General features: G+C 46.5%; 1 protein-coding gene across 1 annotated transcript in view; it reads left to right on the top strand.

The window, feature by feature from the left end:
- Positions 1-8,646: 8,646 nt before the first annotated feature.
- The window catches only part of LOC308676092 (voltage-dependent calcium channel gamma-6 subunit-like), a 47,490-nt gene continuing 38,451 nt past the window's right edge, over positions 8,647-17,685 (top strand). The window contains exon 1 of the mRNA XM_081341815.1: positions 8,647-9,059. Within this exon, the coding sequence (XP_081197941.1) occupies positions 8,735-9,059 (325 nt within the window). The 5' untranslated portion in view covers positions 8,647-8,734. The remainder of the gene's footprint in view (positions 9,060-17,685) is intronic.

Raw genomic sequence — 17,685 nt, 5'->3', positions numbered from 1 at the left:
TGCACTTGTCTCATACACATATTATCCAGTTTATTTTTGCTTCACACCTTGAGGTTTCTCAAGGGTGCTTTTTTTCCCCCCAAAAAAATGCAATAGGACTTTCTTTGTTTTTTTCCTTGAAAAAACAAAGGAAGTCCAATTGCCTTTTTTTTTGGGGGGGAAAAAGGACCTTTGGGACAAAGGTTACCTGGATGACTGAGAAACTCAGTCACATTTTCTTTAGCAAGAGTAAGTTGCCTAATTGCCAAAGAAAGGGTTAAGAGGGCTTAATTCCATCCACAAACCTTGCCTAAACTGGCACTTAATTGCAGCCCAACCGTGTGTGGCATTTCCCGTTTGGGTAGCTTTTGATTCCACCAATATTTCAAAAATATAAATTTGTTGGGCCAGTGACCCACTGCCAATGCTCAAAATCGCTCATTCCCTGGCACCTGCTGGATGCGCATCTATAACATATGTGCAGTCCTATTTGAGATACAAATAAAAAAAAACTAAAATTCACTCATTCCTGCAATCCTATTCCTGGCTTAACAAAGTACAATTGCCCTGTTCGCATATTGTATCATAGTGTTTCCAAACGCATAATATATATTTATTTGGTTTTGGCCCCATTTTTAGCCTTTTCTAAAACTCCAACTCACCACCCTGTTCTTAGGACGCATTTAACTAGGTCAATGGGCAAGTTAGGAATTACCAAGCAATGAATGAAGCGATTCTGACAATTAATCATAGCAGCTTAGTTGTGCCATTCGGTCTACATTGTTGCTGCCTGCATCTTATACCCTGCCACTAATACAGATAGTCCTCGACTTACGACCACAAGTGAGCCCCAAATTTCTGTTGCTAAGTGAGACATTTGTTGAGTGAGTTTTGCCCCATTTTACGACCTTTCTTGCCACAGTTGTTAAGTGAATCCCTGCAGTTAACACAGCTGTTAAGTGAAACCGGTTTCCCCACCGACTTTGCTTGTCAGAAGGTTGCAAAAGAGGATTCACGTGATGCTGGGACACAATGACGGTCATAAATATGAACCAGTTTCCAAATATCTGAATTTTGATGACACGATCATGGGGATGCTGCGAAGGTTGTAACGGAAAAACGGTCATAAGTCACATTTTTTGGTGACGTTGTAACTTTGAAAGGTCACTAAATGAACAGTTGTATGTCAAGGACTACCTGTATGTTGTGCTCTTTCTGAGACCTCTCTACATAGATTGCACCTGTGTCCTGTCTAGTGTGGTAGAGCCCGGGATCAATGGATCTGGTGCTTAGTGTCTGTTCTTAGTGCGGCTATGATCAGTGCTTCAGTGCTGTGTTTTAATCTAGCTCTTTCCAGCCCCTGGCAGGATTTCCCAATGTTTGCCTACCCAGCTATCTGTTGATGGTACATCCCATGCAAGGTCTTGTCTTTTCAGGGCGTTTCCTCCCTTTGATCATCTTCCCACATCTGCTTCTGATGCCTCAGACCAGGGGTAGGCAACCTTGGCTCTTTTATGACTCATGGACTTCAACTCCCAGAATTCCTGAGCCAGCCATGCTGAAGGAAAACGGAGAGGATTCTAAGCTGAGCCATGCTGACTCAGGAATTCTGGGAGTTGAAGTCCATGAGTCATAAAAGAGCCAAGGTTGCCTAACCCTGCCTCAGACCTTCCCTCAGAGCTCAACTTAGGGTGAAGTATTCATGGAGCCTCTGAGCTTCATCCAGGACAGTGTTTTCTTGCAGTCGGCAAATCCTGACCTCCTTCTGTTCAGCTGATGTCCAGTCTCTGGAGGTTTTTCTTCTTCTGTCCCTAGATCAACCTTTAAACTGCCAGAATGAAGCCATCTTCCTGGCTTGTTGTTGCCCCAAAATGAGTCATGTTTCTGGTAGTAGCTAACATACCAGCAGATGCCTCGAGCTCTGGGTCTCTTCACATTCACACGTGTCTCTGGATGTTGAACTTGTGGGACTGATTAGAGGAGGGATGAATCAGATTTTTGATGATACAAATCGTACTACAAGCCAGTCTCCTGAAGCTTTTTTCCATCAAAAGCCTTAGTTTTTGCCTACTCCTACTCCCCCCCACACACAACTTCCCATTAATTTATGTCTAGATTTTAGAGCACTGTGTGCCTTCCACGGATTGCCAAATACAACACATTTTTAAAATTTAAGAGTTTTACTGCTGAGGGGCTGCCAGGAAAAGGTGCACATTATTTATATAAGCAGCAGGAAAAAAGAAATCAAACCAGACGGTTTTCTATAGGTCCTGCCAAATGAAGGGATCATGAAAGGGACTACATCTGCTTTTTTAAAAAAGAGGATCAGATTGTGTGTGTGATTAGCACCCCAGTGATACTTGGCAGAGGAGGAAGAAAACGTTCTCTTCTCTTATTTTCCCTAAGATGATTGAGGGGCAGAAATAATATACTGTATATTCTTCTTTTGCTTTTTTATAAAGGTTATTGCTTTTAAAATAATGACAGAAAAAGAAATAAAACAAAGGGAACAAAGCTCAAAGATACATACGTTATTCTTTACATTACTGAAATTCATTTTCAACATTAAGCAAAAAGCAAGAACAGAAGGGCATAACCTCATACTGACAAGGAGGGATGTTAAAAAGTAATATTCAAAAGTATTACTTCATAGATAGAAAGAGTAGTGGAAGACTGGAACCAACTTTCAGTGGAGATAATGGGTCAGTAACTGAACATTAAACATTCTTGGGATAAACAGATGTCCATCATCCAACAAAAATGTAAAAAAATAAAATAAAAAAATAATTAAAATATTAAATACATGAACAAAACACAAAAACCTGAAAGGTCATTTTCTGTTGTCCATTTTCTGTTTCTATGTTTCTATCCAAAAATACTTAATCGAAGAAGACTACAGCAGAAAAAAATTAAAATATTGTAAGGTTTTACACTTAGCCTCACAATTGCCCCAGCGTTACTCAGGAATTTAAAAGAGCCAAGGAAACTCCTGAGCCGAGGTTTCAGCAAGCAAACAACTTTTATTTTGATCAAAACAGAGTTTGGGTGGCCACATCTCTCTTCGTGGCTGGTAGAGAGATGAAGGCAACAACCAGGAAAGATGTCTTCCACCTTTTATACCTTTCCAGAACAAAGAGATCTGGTCTTGGTACTAGGAACTAAAAGATACCAAAAAATAATTCCTAGATGATGACTCATATACAGCAACCCAGGCTCCACCATAACTCCTTTCCCCCCTCCCCTTACATGCTCTTTTCATAAAGAGCACCTACAGGCAGGGATGCCCTTTATCACCATTGTTGTTTGTTCTAACACTGGAAATATTATTGATTAAAATACGTGAATCAAACAAGATAAAGGGAATTAAAATTAGGCATCAAGATTATAGATTGAGAGCGTTTGCAGATGACTTGGTTGTTACTTTAAGTCAACCTACTCAATCGATCTTAGAATTACTGGATGTGATAATACAATATGGACAAGTTTCTGGATTTAAAGTTAATAAGCAAAAAACTAAAATATTAACAAAAAATATGACTATAAAACAAAGAGAAGCATTAGAAAAATTAACAGGATTTGAAATAGTAAAAAAGGTTAAATACTTGGGGGTATATATCACAGCATCGAATGTGAAATTATATACCGGTAAAAACAATTATGAATTGTTATGGCAAAAAGTACAAAAGGAGATTGATAGTTGGAAAAAAATACAAGACAATTGTATTTTTTTCCAACTATCAATCTCCTTTTGTACTTTTTGCCATAACAATTCATAATTGTTTTTATGAGAATAGCAGCCGTGAAGATGAATGTCTTACCAAAAATTTTATTTTTGTTCCTAATGATACCAATACTTAAGAAAGATGCCAATTTAAATGAGTGGCAAAAAGGTATTAAGAAATTTATCTGGGCAGGGAAAAGACCGAGAGTAAAGCTTAAAATAATGCAAGATGCACGTGAGAGAGGGGGTTTGAAGATGCCCAATTTGAGATTATATTATGATGCAGTTGTGTTATCAACAATTAGTGATTGGTGCAATTTAATGGATGAAAGAATATTGAATATTGAGGGGTATGATTTATTGTATGGATGGCATGCGTATTTATTTTATGACAAAAAGGTGGATAATATTTTTAAGACTCATATCTTAAGGAACGCTTTGTTCCGAGTTTGGAAAAAGTACCAATATATATTAAATAATAAAATACCTATATGGGCAATACCTAGACATGCAATAGGAAATATAAATGTGGAGCAGAAACAAGAGGTGATTACTTATCAAGAACTTCTTAGGATGGAAGGGAATATTTTGAAACTGAAACCTTTAAATATTTTAAAGGAAGAAAAGATAGTACAGACTTGGTTTCAGTTTATACAATTACAAGCTAGATGGATAGAAGATCAGAAAATTGGTATAGTAAAAGCTGATGGAAATTTGATAAAGCAAATTAGAGATCAAAGTCAATCGCATATAAAAAGGTTATATAATGCTCTTATAGAGATTGATTCAGAATCGGAGTTAGTTAAAGATTGTATGATAAAATGGGTTCAGAATATTCAAGAGCCCATAATGATGGATACTTGGGGAAAAAATTGGGTTAGAAATGTAAAATTTACACAAGCACAAAACCTAAGAGAATTTTTATAAGATGTTTTATAGATGGCATTTAGATCCTAAAAAGTTAGCATGTATGTATCCAAATCAACCACCTAAGTGTTGGAGATGTGGTAGTGAAGAGGCAACTTATTATCATATATGGTGGACATATAAAAATGTTAAAGCCTTTTGGATAAAAATATGGTGGATTTTTCAGAAGGTCTTTAAGAAAAAAAATAAGATTTACTCCGCAGCTATTCTTATTGGGGATTATTTCGGATTGTACTGTTATAGAAACTAAATTAATGTTAATAACGGCAGCCAGACTGTTGGTGGCGCAACATTGGAAGAAAGAAGATTTACCTACAATAGAACAATGGATACTTAAAGTAATGGACGTAGCTGAAATGGCAAAAGTTTCAGCATATTTCAAAGAACAGTCACAAGAAAAATATATTTTGGAATGGAAAAGATGGATTGATTATATTCAGAACAAATATGGGACTAAAAAGTTTCAAATAACATATGAATAATTTTTACAATTATAGAAGTGTTATTATAATTACTTTAGTTTAGTTATAAGGGAGTTAAAGGGTGGAAGGTTTGTTAACGTTGTAATAGATATTTAGCATATGTTTGCATAAGATTGCTATATGTAACACCCTGTATTCTGCTTTGGGAAGTCTGGGGGGGAGGGAAGGGGGGAGGGTTGATGGGGAGGGGGGGTTATTATTAAAAATTTTGTAAAACTTTTCAATAAAAAAGAGCACCTACAAAGCTGCTTGCACATAAACAAATCTATCTATCTATCTATCTATCTATCTATCTATCTATCTATCTATCTATCTATCAATCAATCAATCTATCTATCTATCTATCTATCTATCTACACACACATATATATACACACACACACGTGCGCGCACGTGTGTGTGTGTGTCTGATTATTAGGGACGCGGTTTCTCAGTGGGTTAGGACGCTGAGCTTGTCGATCAGAAGATTGGCAGTTTGGTGGGTCGAATCCCGAGTGCCGCGTAACAGAGTGAGCACCTGTTACTCGTCCCAGCTTCTGCCAACCTAGCAGTTCGAAAGCACGTAAAAAATGCAAGTAGAAAAATAGGGACCACTACGGTGGGAAGGTAACAGCGTTCCGTGCGCCTTTGGCGTCTAGTCACGCCGGCCACACCTTTACCTTTATATATATACATATGATTACAAAGTATCCCTACTAATATCAACCTTAAGCATAATAAAATCCCTTCAATATAAAGTACAATATCTCATTATAACAGTAAACAGTTATAATTCTATATATAATTACAGGTAACCCTAGACGTACAACCATTCATTCATTAAGATCCATTCATTTAGTGACCGTTTGAAGCACTGAAAAAAGTGACTTAGGTTCAGTTTTCGCAAGACCGTTGCAACATCCCCAGGGTCACGTGATCAAAATTCAGATAAGCCTGGCAACGGGTTCATATTCATCACAGTTGCGGTGTCCTGTGAGCAACTTTTGTGAACTTCTGACAAGCAAAGTTAATGGGGAAGGGATTCACTTAATAGCCGTGTTACTAACTTAACCGCAGTGATTCACTTAACAAATGTAGCAAGAAAGGTCGTAAAATGGGGTAAAATTGTCTTGCTTAGTTACGGAAACGTTGGGTGCTCAGCTGTGGTCGTAAGACTTACCTGCAAAGACACAGATAAAGTGGAGAAAATAGAAAACCATAGATAACAAGGAAAATAAAACCAAGGCCTCAAGAAAAGAGCCAGACTTTTAGGGACTTTCAAAACATCTTCGGGTAGGGCAGAGCGACACATAGGTGTGGCGACAGAGCAGGCATCCTTCCAGGATCCCGGTGGACCCATTGTTTAATCAGGGGGGACAGAGACATCTGGGGCACATCTGGAAAATTGAGGGTCGTGGAGTCAAGAGATGAAGGATCGCGCATGAGCATGTGGAATATCAACACTGGAGAAACATGTTCACCTAACACTGGAGTCCTCGACATATGGCTACAACTGAGCCCAAAATTTCTATTGCTAGGTGAGACATTTGTTAAGTGGGTTTTGCCCCGTTTTACGACCTTTCTTGCCAGAGTGGTTAAGTGAATCATCGCAGTCGTTAAGTCAGTAACACGGATGTTAAGGGAATCTGGCCTCCCTGTTGATTGCGCTTGTCAGAATGTCGCCAAGGGTGATCACATGACCCCGGGACACTGCAGCTGTCATAAATATGAACCGGTTGCCAAGCGTCTGAATTTTGATCATGTGACCAAGGAGGTGCTGCAATGGTTGTAAGTGTGAAAAACGGTGATAAGTCATTTTTTCCCCAGTGGCCTTGTAACTTTGAACAGTCACTAAGCTAACCATTGTAAGTCGAGGACTACCTGTACTTTTCTGGGGCCCCTATCACCACTCAGTAATTATCTCCACAGAATTATAGGAGAGAACAGAAACAGAGAAACCACCCCAAGGATTCACTATCCAAATACAAGCAGTCCTCAAAACTGGGACCAGAATTTCTGTTACTAAGCAAGGCAGTTGTTAAGTGAATTGCATTTGGTTTTACCTCCTTTTTTGCCACAGTTGTTAAGCAAATTACTGCAGTTCTTAAGTGAAACATGCAGTTGTGAAACGCATCTGACTTCTGCCCCATTGACTTTGCTTGTCGGAAGCCAACTCAGAAGGTCACTAATGGTCGATTACCCGACACCGGGGTGCTGATGCCTTCGTAAATTTGTTTATTTGTTTATTTATTTATTTATTGACCGCTACGTCCCCTGTCTCACCAAGGTGACTCTAGGCCCCTTGCAGTCATATAATAAGTGCTTGTTGCCAAGCATCCACATTTTGATCATGTGGCCACGGGGATGCTGTAGTTGTTGGAAGTGCAAGGAGCAGTGGTGGGTCACTTTTTTCAGTACTGTTGTAACTTTGAATGGTAACTAAACAAATGGTTGTAAGTTGAAGACTCCCTGTACTCTAAGAATATAATACCCTAAACAAGGAACTACCAAAGACAAAACAAAGCCGCCACCAACACTGGCAAGTTACTGTATTATAAAAAGGGAGCAAGGCCCACACTCACTACCGCTGATATTGTCACCTAGTTCAGAGGTAGGCAACGTCGGCTCTTTTATGACTCATGGACTTCAACTCCCAGAATTCCTGAGTCAGCTGACTCAGGAATTCTAGGAGTTGAAGTCCATGAGTCATAAAAGAGCCGAGGTTGCCTACCCCTGACCTAGTTGGATAATGAAATGTCTGCAAGCAAACAACGGAGTTCAGACAGCACCAAGAACTCCCCCAAATGTGCCTGTTTTAAAGTAACGGCCTCATAAAGGCATCATTCACAACTGAGTGCCACATCAGGACATGCAAGCACCCTGCTTCGAAAATAAATCAGGGCTTTCTCCACTTTCTCCAAGGGACATCTTAACTTTTTTTGTAGGACTTCAAAATAATAAACCAGACCAGGACAATTCATTGCCTCAGTCAACCCCATCAAGCCCATGCACGAAGAGGAGAGCAAAAGGATTTGATACGTTTGCCCACGATAAACAACCACCGGCACACTGAGAAGATTTACAAGCCTGTTGGAAGCAAACCAGGTTCCACAGAGCAGTGGGGCAGAGCTCTTCTGTGCCCAACAGGAGGTGCTGTGGGAATGGGCAGCTGGCGCAAGAGCCCCCCCCCCCCCCCCCCGGTTCCTGAAAGGGTCCAATTTAAGTGTCTGCTTTTTTAAGAGCACCATACCCCTGCACACAAACACATCCAGACTGTCTATGAACCTCACAGCTTAAAATAACCCTCGCTGCCTGGAGGATGGCTGAGGAACACTAACAGGTGCTCTGTAGGCTTGCGAAGGCACCAGGGTGGCTGAGGTAGCCGCTGTGCTCCTTGCCAAGTTGGGGGCACTGCCTCGAAAACACAGGGGCGCGGGGAGAGTGCTCGACAACTTTTCAGCACTGCTTGCAGTGTGTTGACCTAGATAAAACTCAGAAAAAGCTGGGCAACAAACCCAAGCACAAAACCTGGCTCAGAGCTTGGGTGTTTACGGGCAGCAGACAAGCTAGCTTTTATTTTTTATTATTTATTTTTTTTACGGGCAAAATAGATTCCCTAAACAAGCAGGGATCAGGAAAAGGGGCAATGATGTGGCCCAACGTTTTCCTTCAGGACCGGGAGCAGCGCATGACCGTGCACAGGAGGGGAGAGACCCAACGGCAGAAAGTTCTGGCGGACGAGCAGGAAGGCAAGATCAAGCTGGCATTCTTTGTGGCCATTGTGGGGATGACCCTGACGGTGCTGGCGGTGGGCACAGAATTCTGGGTGGAAATGAACACCTACAAGCAGAACCATTCCGCCATCTGCGAGGCCGCCCACTTTGGCTTGTGGAAATTCTGCTATAAGAAACTCTGGGTCTACGATGTGGGAGAAGAGAGAGACACCTGCGGGCCTGCGGAGCTACCTGGTGGTAAGACTGCTTTGCATTCCCTTCCATCATAATAATAATAATAATAATAATAATAATAATAATAATAATAATAATAATAATAATAATAATAATAATAATAATAATAATAATAATAGAATTGGAAGGGACCTTAGAGGTCTTCTAGTCCAACCCCTTGCTCAGGCAGGAAACCTTATACCATTTCAGACAAATGGTTGTCCAGTCTCTTCTTAAAAACTTCCAGTGTTGGAAGTATTTGCTCTTCTTCTCTTTGGTAAATTCTTCTAAATATGTTCTCCAACTCTGTTTGGAATAGTCAACTTTGTAGACCTCTTTAGTGTCTTCTGCTGGTCTCCTTCAACTCCACGTCCCGTTGCTGCTGCTTCATACAAAGACCTTTGCTGCTGCAAGGAGCTTTTCCCTGTGTTGCAGGAAATGTGCCTGGAGGTAGGATGGATGAGGCCAGTCCTGGAGAAGATAGGTGGGTTTGCTGCCCTTCTCACCTCCCCAGAAAACCCAACCCAACTTTCCACGCATGTTATTTCTGTCTCGCATACACACACACACACACACACACACGTAATTGGAAAGACTTTGCACTTCTGTAGCCATTCACCGTCTACTCCATCACCAGTGGAGTCCCCTTAGCCAACCAAACAGCTGCTACTCCTGAGTGGTGCCCTCCTCATAACTGTTATGCCACCTGGCAATTTATGAAGATGTTGCTGCCACTCAGGGGAGAATCGTGCAGCTGAAGAGAAATGTGCACGGGGAAGAGACTGTGTGTGAAGCCTTCACACACACAGTTTGTGGGCACTGATGTCACACAAAATTCCTTACAGTGTTTTTACGTGGAAGCATAACGTGTGCATCTTGCATAGAATCATAAGGCATGGCCCAGGCAAGACGATGGGGGCAATTTGAAAATAAGGTTTTAGTAGCCATCACTGAATCTGGGGCTCTTCTCCTTAATGTAATGGAATCACTGCAGGGCTTACTAAATTACACTTTTCAGCAGTTCCAGCTAGCAAGACCAGGGGAGAAGGGCGTTGTTGCACTCCCGTCTTGACAGTAATGCTAATTTTCCTGCTTAGACATATTCACTCTCCTCATTTATTCACAACCCCCAAACTGATGCACGGCATCTGTCTCTCCTCTCTTTCTCCCCCTCCCTTCCGTTCCACATATATACCAAGGCTGCTTATAATCAAGGCTCATGACTTCAGGCTTGGCGTCTTTTTGCAATGATAGGCGAAGAACTGTTGTGAAGAATTGCTGAAGTGTTTATTCCCTTTGACTAATGATGGGTGACTAAGGCCCTGCTAGCACATTTTGCAGGACCCACTTTCCACAAGTGCATTCCCTCTTTGAATGGAGAATTGCCTTAACAACAGCCTTCTACATCCGGATGGACTAGAGCCAGTTGCCCTGTTGTCTGGAGGATTGTAGGAGTTGTTCTCCCAATGCATCAGGAGGCCACTGAATTGGTAAAAATGATTGTTTAACCAGTGGAACAACCTGCCTCCAGAAGTGGTGAATGCTCCAACACTGGAAGTTTTTAAGAAGAGACTGGACAGCCATTTGCCTGAAATGGTATAGGGTTTCCTGCCTGAGCAGGGGGTTGGACTAGATAACCTCCAAGGTCCCTTCCAACTTATTATTATTATTATTATTATTATTATTATTATTATTATTATTATTATTATTATTATTATTATTATTATTATTATTATTATTATTACGGTGGGCAGTGGTGGGATTCAAATATGTGAACAACTGGTTCTCTGTGTGGATGCCGCTTTCCGGAAGTCCATTCTGGGCCTGGGCAACAAAAAATTAGCTCCCGGTTAGCTGCCGAAGTGGTGCGAACCGGCTGAATCCCACAAATCATCCTGGGGTCATATGATCACTTTTTGCAATCTTCTGACAAACAAAGTCAATGGGGAAAGGGAAAAGTGTCCTTCCTGTCTCTCCTCCCCTCCGCACAAAGGCATTGAGAGAGAATTGTTCACGCTGTGGTTCAGTATTTCTGTTGTGACTCAGGGCCAGCCTGTGGTTTCGGCAGCCGGCTCAGACGTGTCGGATGACTCAGAGGAGGGGGAGGAGGACCGTGTGGGAGACGAACCGGTTGATGATGGCGTGGAGGCTTGGCAGAGTTCCCAGCCGGGGCCCTCTTCTCAGCTGCGTGAGCCCGATAGTGCGGAAGATGATGACCCACAGCTGGCCCTGTTCAAGGACGCCCGACGCAGGAGGCAGACGAGCAGGAACAAACAAAGAAAGAATGTGGGACTCCTCGGGAGGAGGCACAGGGAGACCACGCCCTGAGCTCTCTATAAAAGGAGTGTTTGGGGAGGGGCTGGTTGCTGAAAGCAACTTTTCCGCTTGAGAAGACAAGCTCTAGTGTTTTTGTTAACTGCGTAATTAAATCTTGGCAGAAGCCTTTTAGCCTTGGACGCTCTCCAGTCTCTTCTTTTTGAATAGGGGTTTGCTAGAAGAGGGCTGGTTCAGAACAGTTTGCTTTCAGCCACCCACCCCTTATTACTACGATGGAGCAGCTTCTTGCCGAGAATGCCCAGCTCACCCAGCAACTCACTTTGCTGGCAGCTCAGGTGGCACAACTGCAAGCTCAGGTACATGCTGCACCCCCACCCAGGAGGAAATGTCAGATAGCTATGCCGGATAAATTTGCTGGTAAACCAGAACTGTTTCCTGCCTTCCTGGGACAATGCCAGCTTTATATCAGCGTGAGAGCAGCTGATTTCCCCACTGACCGAGATAAGGTGGGATTCGTGTTGAGCCTTCTGTCGGGAGATGCAGCTCGTTGGGGCACGCCTCTGTTGGCACAGCCTAGCCCTTTGTTGGATAACTTTGGGGGGTTTTGTGACCATATGCGCCTCATGTACGAGGACCCGATTAAGGCGCAGACTGCCACCCGACGCCTGAAAGCTTTGAGGCAGGGTCAGCGCCCTCTACAGGCCTATATCAGCGATTTCCGGCTGCTTAGCCAGGATTCCGCCTGGAATGAGGCTGCGCTCGTGGATGCCTTTCAGGATGGCTTGACAGAGGAGATGTTGGATGAGCTGGCCCGCGTGGACATTCCCTCAGACCTGAATGGGCTGATCCATCTTTGTCTGCGGATCGATGCCCGGCTGCAGCAGCGTAAGAGTCGCCGTGCCACCCCACAGACCCCTGCCGCCCCTGTTGTGCGTGAGCCCCCAGTCCAGAGGGAGGAGCCAATGGAGCTGGGTGCCGCCAGGTCCCGTCTATCGGTGACGGAAATGGACAGACGACGATCGGAGGGGTTGTGTTTTTACTGTGGGGACCCTGGACATTTGGCTGCTTCTTGCCCGAAGAAGCGTCAGCGGGCGTCAGTGACCAAGCCTGCCCCGAGAAAGTCCCCTGCTTTGCTATCGGGAAACGGCCCGAGCCCGATCTAGACGGTGTGAAAGATCGGGCGACCCACAACGACCACGCCGAGCGACGCCGTTCCGACGGTGCCTGTGAACCTCCACGGCATTTGATTCTGGAGGCACGACTGATCCTTCCTGGCAAGCCAGAGGGGATTCCGGTCCATGCCTTAATTGACTCTGGGGCTACCACTAACTTTATGGATTCGGCCTTTGTGGCCAAATGGGCTGTTCCCCAGTGTCCAGTGGATCCGCCCATGCTTGTGGAGACCATCGATGGTCGAGTGCTCCTGTCCGGGCCTATTACGGCCGCCACGCAACCCGTGTGTATGGCCATCAGTACCCATGTGGAGGCCATTCAGTTTTACGTCACTTCGGATCTGCACTTCCCCGTGGTCTTGGGACTGGCGTGGCTCCGGGCGCATGATCCACAGATCTATTGGTCTCAGAACTTGGTCACCTTCCCAAGTTTGCAGTGCGTGGACCACACCCGCCATATCTGTGCCGGCCAGGTGGAGGGTTCCTCAGGGGTTTCCTTGCCTCCCGAACTGTCCGACTTTGCTGATGTGTTCAGCGAGTCAGAGGCGGACCAATTACCCCCGCACAGGCCCTATGACTGTTCCATTGATCTAGTCCCTGATGCGCCTCTCCCAGTGGGGCGTTTGTACTCCATGTCGGAGCCCGAGTTGGCTGCATTGCGGGATTTCCTGACAAAGAATTTGGCTCGTGGTTTCATCCGGCCCTCGTCCTCGCCAGTGTCTGCGCCCGTGCTCTTCGTCAAAAAGAAGTCGGGCGAGTTACGGCTTTGCTGTGACTACCGGAAACTCAACGCCATCACGGTGCGTAACCGCTACCCGCTGCCCCTCATCCCCGAGCTCTTGGACCGACTCCGGGAGGCTAAGATCTTCACGAAACTGGACCTGCGTGGAGCTTACAACCTCGTCAGGGTTCGGCCGGGTGATGAGTGGAAGACGGCGTTTGGTACTCGCTATGGACATTTCGAGTACACGGTGATGCCGTTTGGCCTGACCAACGCCCCCGCTGTGTTTCAGCATTTTATGAACGATATCTTTCGGGATCTGTTGGACCAGTTTGTCGTGATTTACCTGGACGACATCCTGATTTACTCCCCGTCGCGTGAAGCGCATCATCAGCATCTCCGTCAGGTCCTGCAGCGCCTCCGGGAACATCGGCTGTTTGCCAAGTTGGAGAAGTGCCAGTTCTACCAGGTGACCATCGATTTCCTGGGTCACCGCATTTCTCCTGAGGGCATCGCCATGGAGCCGAGTAAAGTCGAGTCGTTGCAGAGTTGGCAACCCCCGCGTCGCGTGAAGGACGTTCAGCGACTCCTTGGATTTGCCAACTACTATCGGACATTCATCCCTGGCTTTGCTGCCTTGACAGCCCCCCTCACCCGGCTCCTGCAGAAGAAGACTCGGTTCCAGTGGAACGCCCCCGAACAACAGGCGTTCCAGGCTTTGAAGGACGCCTTCATGAAGGAGCCCATCTTGAAACATCCCGACCCGCAACGGCCGTTTGTCGTGGAGGCGGACGCCTCCGACATTGCCATTGGGGCCGTGTTACTCCAGGCAACGACGCCCAGCGGTACCCTTTTCCCTTGCGCGTATCACTCTCGGAAATTGAACCCCTCGGAGCGCAACTATACCATCTGGGAGAAGGAGCTGCTGGCCATCAAGGCGGCGTTCGAGGCTTGGAGGCATCATCTGGAGGGGGCGCGGCATCAGATTGAGGTCCGGACGGACCACAAGAATCTGGAAAGCCTGCAGACCGCTCGGAATTTGAATCAACGCCAGATCCGGTGGTCCCTCTTCTTTGCGAGGTTTGACTTCCGGGTGCGGTACATACCAAGCGGGCACAACCAGAGAGCGGATGCTCTGTCCAGAAAGCCCGAATACACCCGAGCGGAAGACAAGCTTCCGCCCAGGACAGTGATCCCCGTCGAGTCTTTTGCTGCGGTACGGGAGCCGGTGGATATACGGGCTCGGATCCGGGAGGCGCAGCAGCAGGAGGCGTGGGTGGCTCAGCGGAAGGAAGAGGTGGGGCCAGATTCGCCTTGGTCGGTCGCGGATGGACTCCTGTATTATCGTGACCGGCTCTATGTTCCAGGAGGGCCACTCAGGGGACTCGTCCTCAGCCAGTGTCATGATAACCCGGCTGCGGGGCATTTTGGCCTGTTCAAGACTCTGAACCTGGTCTCCCGTACCTTCTGGTGGCCCCGAGTCCGACACGATGTCCAGTCTTATGTCACCTCCTGCATTCCTTGCAGGCAGGCCAAGTCAGCGACAGGGGCCCCGCCTGGTTTACTGCAGCCCTTGCCAACACCCAAGAGACCCTGGGGGGCTGTGTCCATGGACTTTCTGACGGATCTACCCCCATCCTCCGGCTTCACGACAGTGTTTGTGGTGGTGGACATGTTGACCAAGATGGCGCACTTCATCCCCTGTCGCGGCTTACCGTCAGCTCGCGCCACTAGTCGCATGTTCATCCAGCAGGTGTTCCGGCTGCACGGCCTTCCCGATAGAGTCGTCTCCGATAGGGGGGCCCAGTTTACAGCCCGCTTCTGGCAGGAGTTGATGCGGGCGTTGGACATTAAGGTTTGCCTCTCGTCCGCGCATCATCCTCAGACCGACGGGGGTACCGAGAAGGTCCTCGGCATCTTAGAGCAGTATCTGCGCTGCTACGTTAACCTGCAGCAGGACAATTGGGTGGACTATTTGGCCATAGCCGAGTTTGCCTTTAACAACTCGCAGCACACCTCCACGCAGATGACACCGTTCTTGGCCAACGTGGGTTATCACCCCCGGTTTTTCCCCCTTTCTCCCGTGGACTCATCGGAGCCGGCAGCGAACGAATTTATGGCGGAGTTACAGGCGATCCATCTGGAGAAGGCCAAGGCCGACTACAAGAGGTTCGCCGATCGGTCGAGAAGGGATACGCCTCCACTATCGGTGGGGGATCGGGTCTGGCTGTCCACCAGGAACCTACCATCCACTCGGCCGGCGAGGAAGCTGGACCACCGTTACCTTGGACCGTTCCCAGTCGAGGCCGTCATCAATCCGGTCGCCTATCGTTTAACTCTGCCACGTTCCCTGCGCGTGCACCCCGTCTTCCATCGGTCCTTGTTGGTCCCCGAACAACCGGCCTGTCCACTTCGCCAAGCGGAACCTCCCCCATCAGGAACTCGTGATGGAGGCAGCACCCCCGAGTACGAGGTCGCCAGCATCAGGGATTCCCGCTGGCTGAAAGGTCGCTTCCAGTACCTGATCGAGTGGAAAGGGTACGGGCCGGAGGACTTCACATGGGAAGACGCGACCGCCGTTCATGCCCCTGCGTTGGTGACTGCGTTTCACGAACAGTTCCCATCCCGACCGCATCCGGATCGGCAGACCCGGGGGAAGGGCCCTGCGGTGCGGGATAGTGTTGTGACTCAGGGCCAGCCTGTGGTTTCGGCAGCCGGCTCAGACGTGTCGGATGACTCAGATGAGGGGGAGGAGGACCGTGTGGGAGACGAACCGGTTGATGATGGCGTGGAGGCTTGGCAGAGTTCCCAGCCGGGGCCCTCTTCTCAGCTGCGTGAGCCCGATAGTGCGGAAGATGATGACCCACAGCTGGCCCTGTTCAAGGACGCCCGACGCAGGAGGCAGTCGAGCAGGAACAAACAAAGAAAGAATGTGGGACTCCTCGGGAGGAGGCACAGGGAGACCACGCCCTGAGCTCTCTATAAAAGGAGTGTTTGGGGAGGGGCTGGTTGCTGAAAGCAACTTTTCCGCTTGAGAAGACAAGCTCTAGTGTTTTTGTTAACTGCGTAATTAAATCTTGGCAGAAGCCTTTTAGCCTTGGACGCTCTCCAGTCTCTTCTTTTTGAATAGGGGTTTGCTAGAAGAGGGCTGGTTCAGAACAATTTCAAGGTGCAGATTTTCTTGCAAGATCACACAAATTGGCCCCAGCTAAAATCTGGCTCAGTGGGTTAGGAGGCTGAGCTTGTCGATCAGAAGGTCGGCAGTTTGGCGGATCGAATCCCGAGTGCCGCGTAATGGAGTGAGCGCCTGTTACTCGTCCCAGCTTCTGCCAACCTAGCAGTTCGAAAGCACGTAAAAATGCAAGTAGAAAAATAGGGACCACTACGGTGGGAAGGTAACAGCGTTCCATGCGCCTTTGGCGTCTAGTCATGCCGGCCACATGACCACGGAGACTTCCTCGGACAAGCGCTGACTCTTCGGCTTTGAAACGGAGATGAGCACCGGCCCCTAGAGTCGGAAACGACTAGCACGCATGTGCGGGGGAACCTTTACCTTTTATATAGATAGGCAAAGGGACGTGGTGGCTCAGTGGGCTAGGACGCTGAGCTTGTCAATCAGAAGGTCGGCAGTTTGGCGGATCGAATCCCAAGTGCCACGTAACGGAGTGAGCACCTGTTACTCATCCCAGCTTCTGCCAACCTAGCAGTTCGAAAGCACGTAAAAACGCAAGTAGAAAAATAGGGACCACTACGGTGGGAAGGTAACAGCGTTCTGTGCGCCTTTGGCATCTAGTCATGCCAGCCACATGAACACGGAGACGTCCTCGGACAAGTGCTGGCCCTTCGGCTTTGAAACGGAGATGAGCACCGGCCCCTAGAGTTGGAAACGACTAGCACGCGTGTGCGGGGGAACCTGTACCTTTACGTAAAATCTCCTTTTATAATCCAAGCACATTTTCTCTTTGCTTTACTGTTTGCTCAGACATTGTGAGTTTTTAGAGATAGCTAATGCTTGCAGTTGCTTGGCTTTGATTTCTAAATTTCATTTGAAGCACAACAGAAATTCCTAGGGATCTCCAGCTGGGGTAGATATTAAGAGACAAGATTATCTTGGAGTATTTCAAGCGTTGAAGGAACAGGTGTTGTCAGGGCTAAAACTTCTTAATTGCATCTGCTATTTCAGAAATGCTGACACTTATAAATTTTCAGTTATGTACCATTTCATTTATATCCCATCCTTTCTCTAGGAATTTTGCGATTACGCATGTTGGCTGGGTTGCATCAGGCTAGCCCTGTCATTAAGCCGAGTCAAAGTATCATCTTTAGTATACATATCCTTTGTCTAATCCGTGGACTAATACTAACGTTATCACTTTCAACAGTTTTTAATTTTGGATGTTGATGAGCTGTCACAGCAAAAGATTTTTTTTAAAAAAAAAGCCATGCATCTCCCATCTCAATTTATAATCTCTGCCATCAA

Source organism: Vipera berus, assembly GCF_964194415.1.
Source record: "Vipera berus genome assembly, chromosome: W".
NCBI lineage: Eukaryota > Metazoa > Chordata > Lepidosauria > Squamata > Viperidae > Vipera > Vipera berus.
The sequence above is the reverse complement of the archived record's forward strand: the minus strand, read 5'-3'. Positions and strand labels throughout refer to the sequence as shown.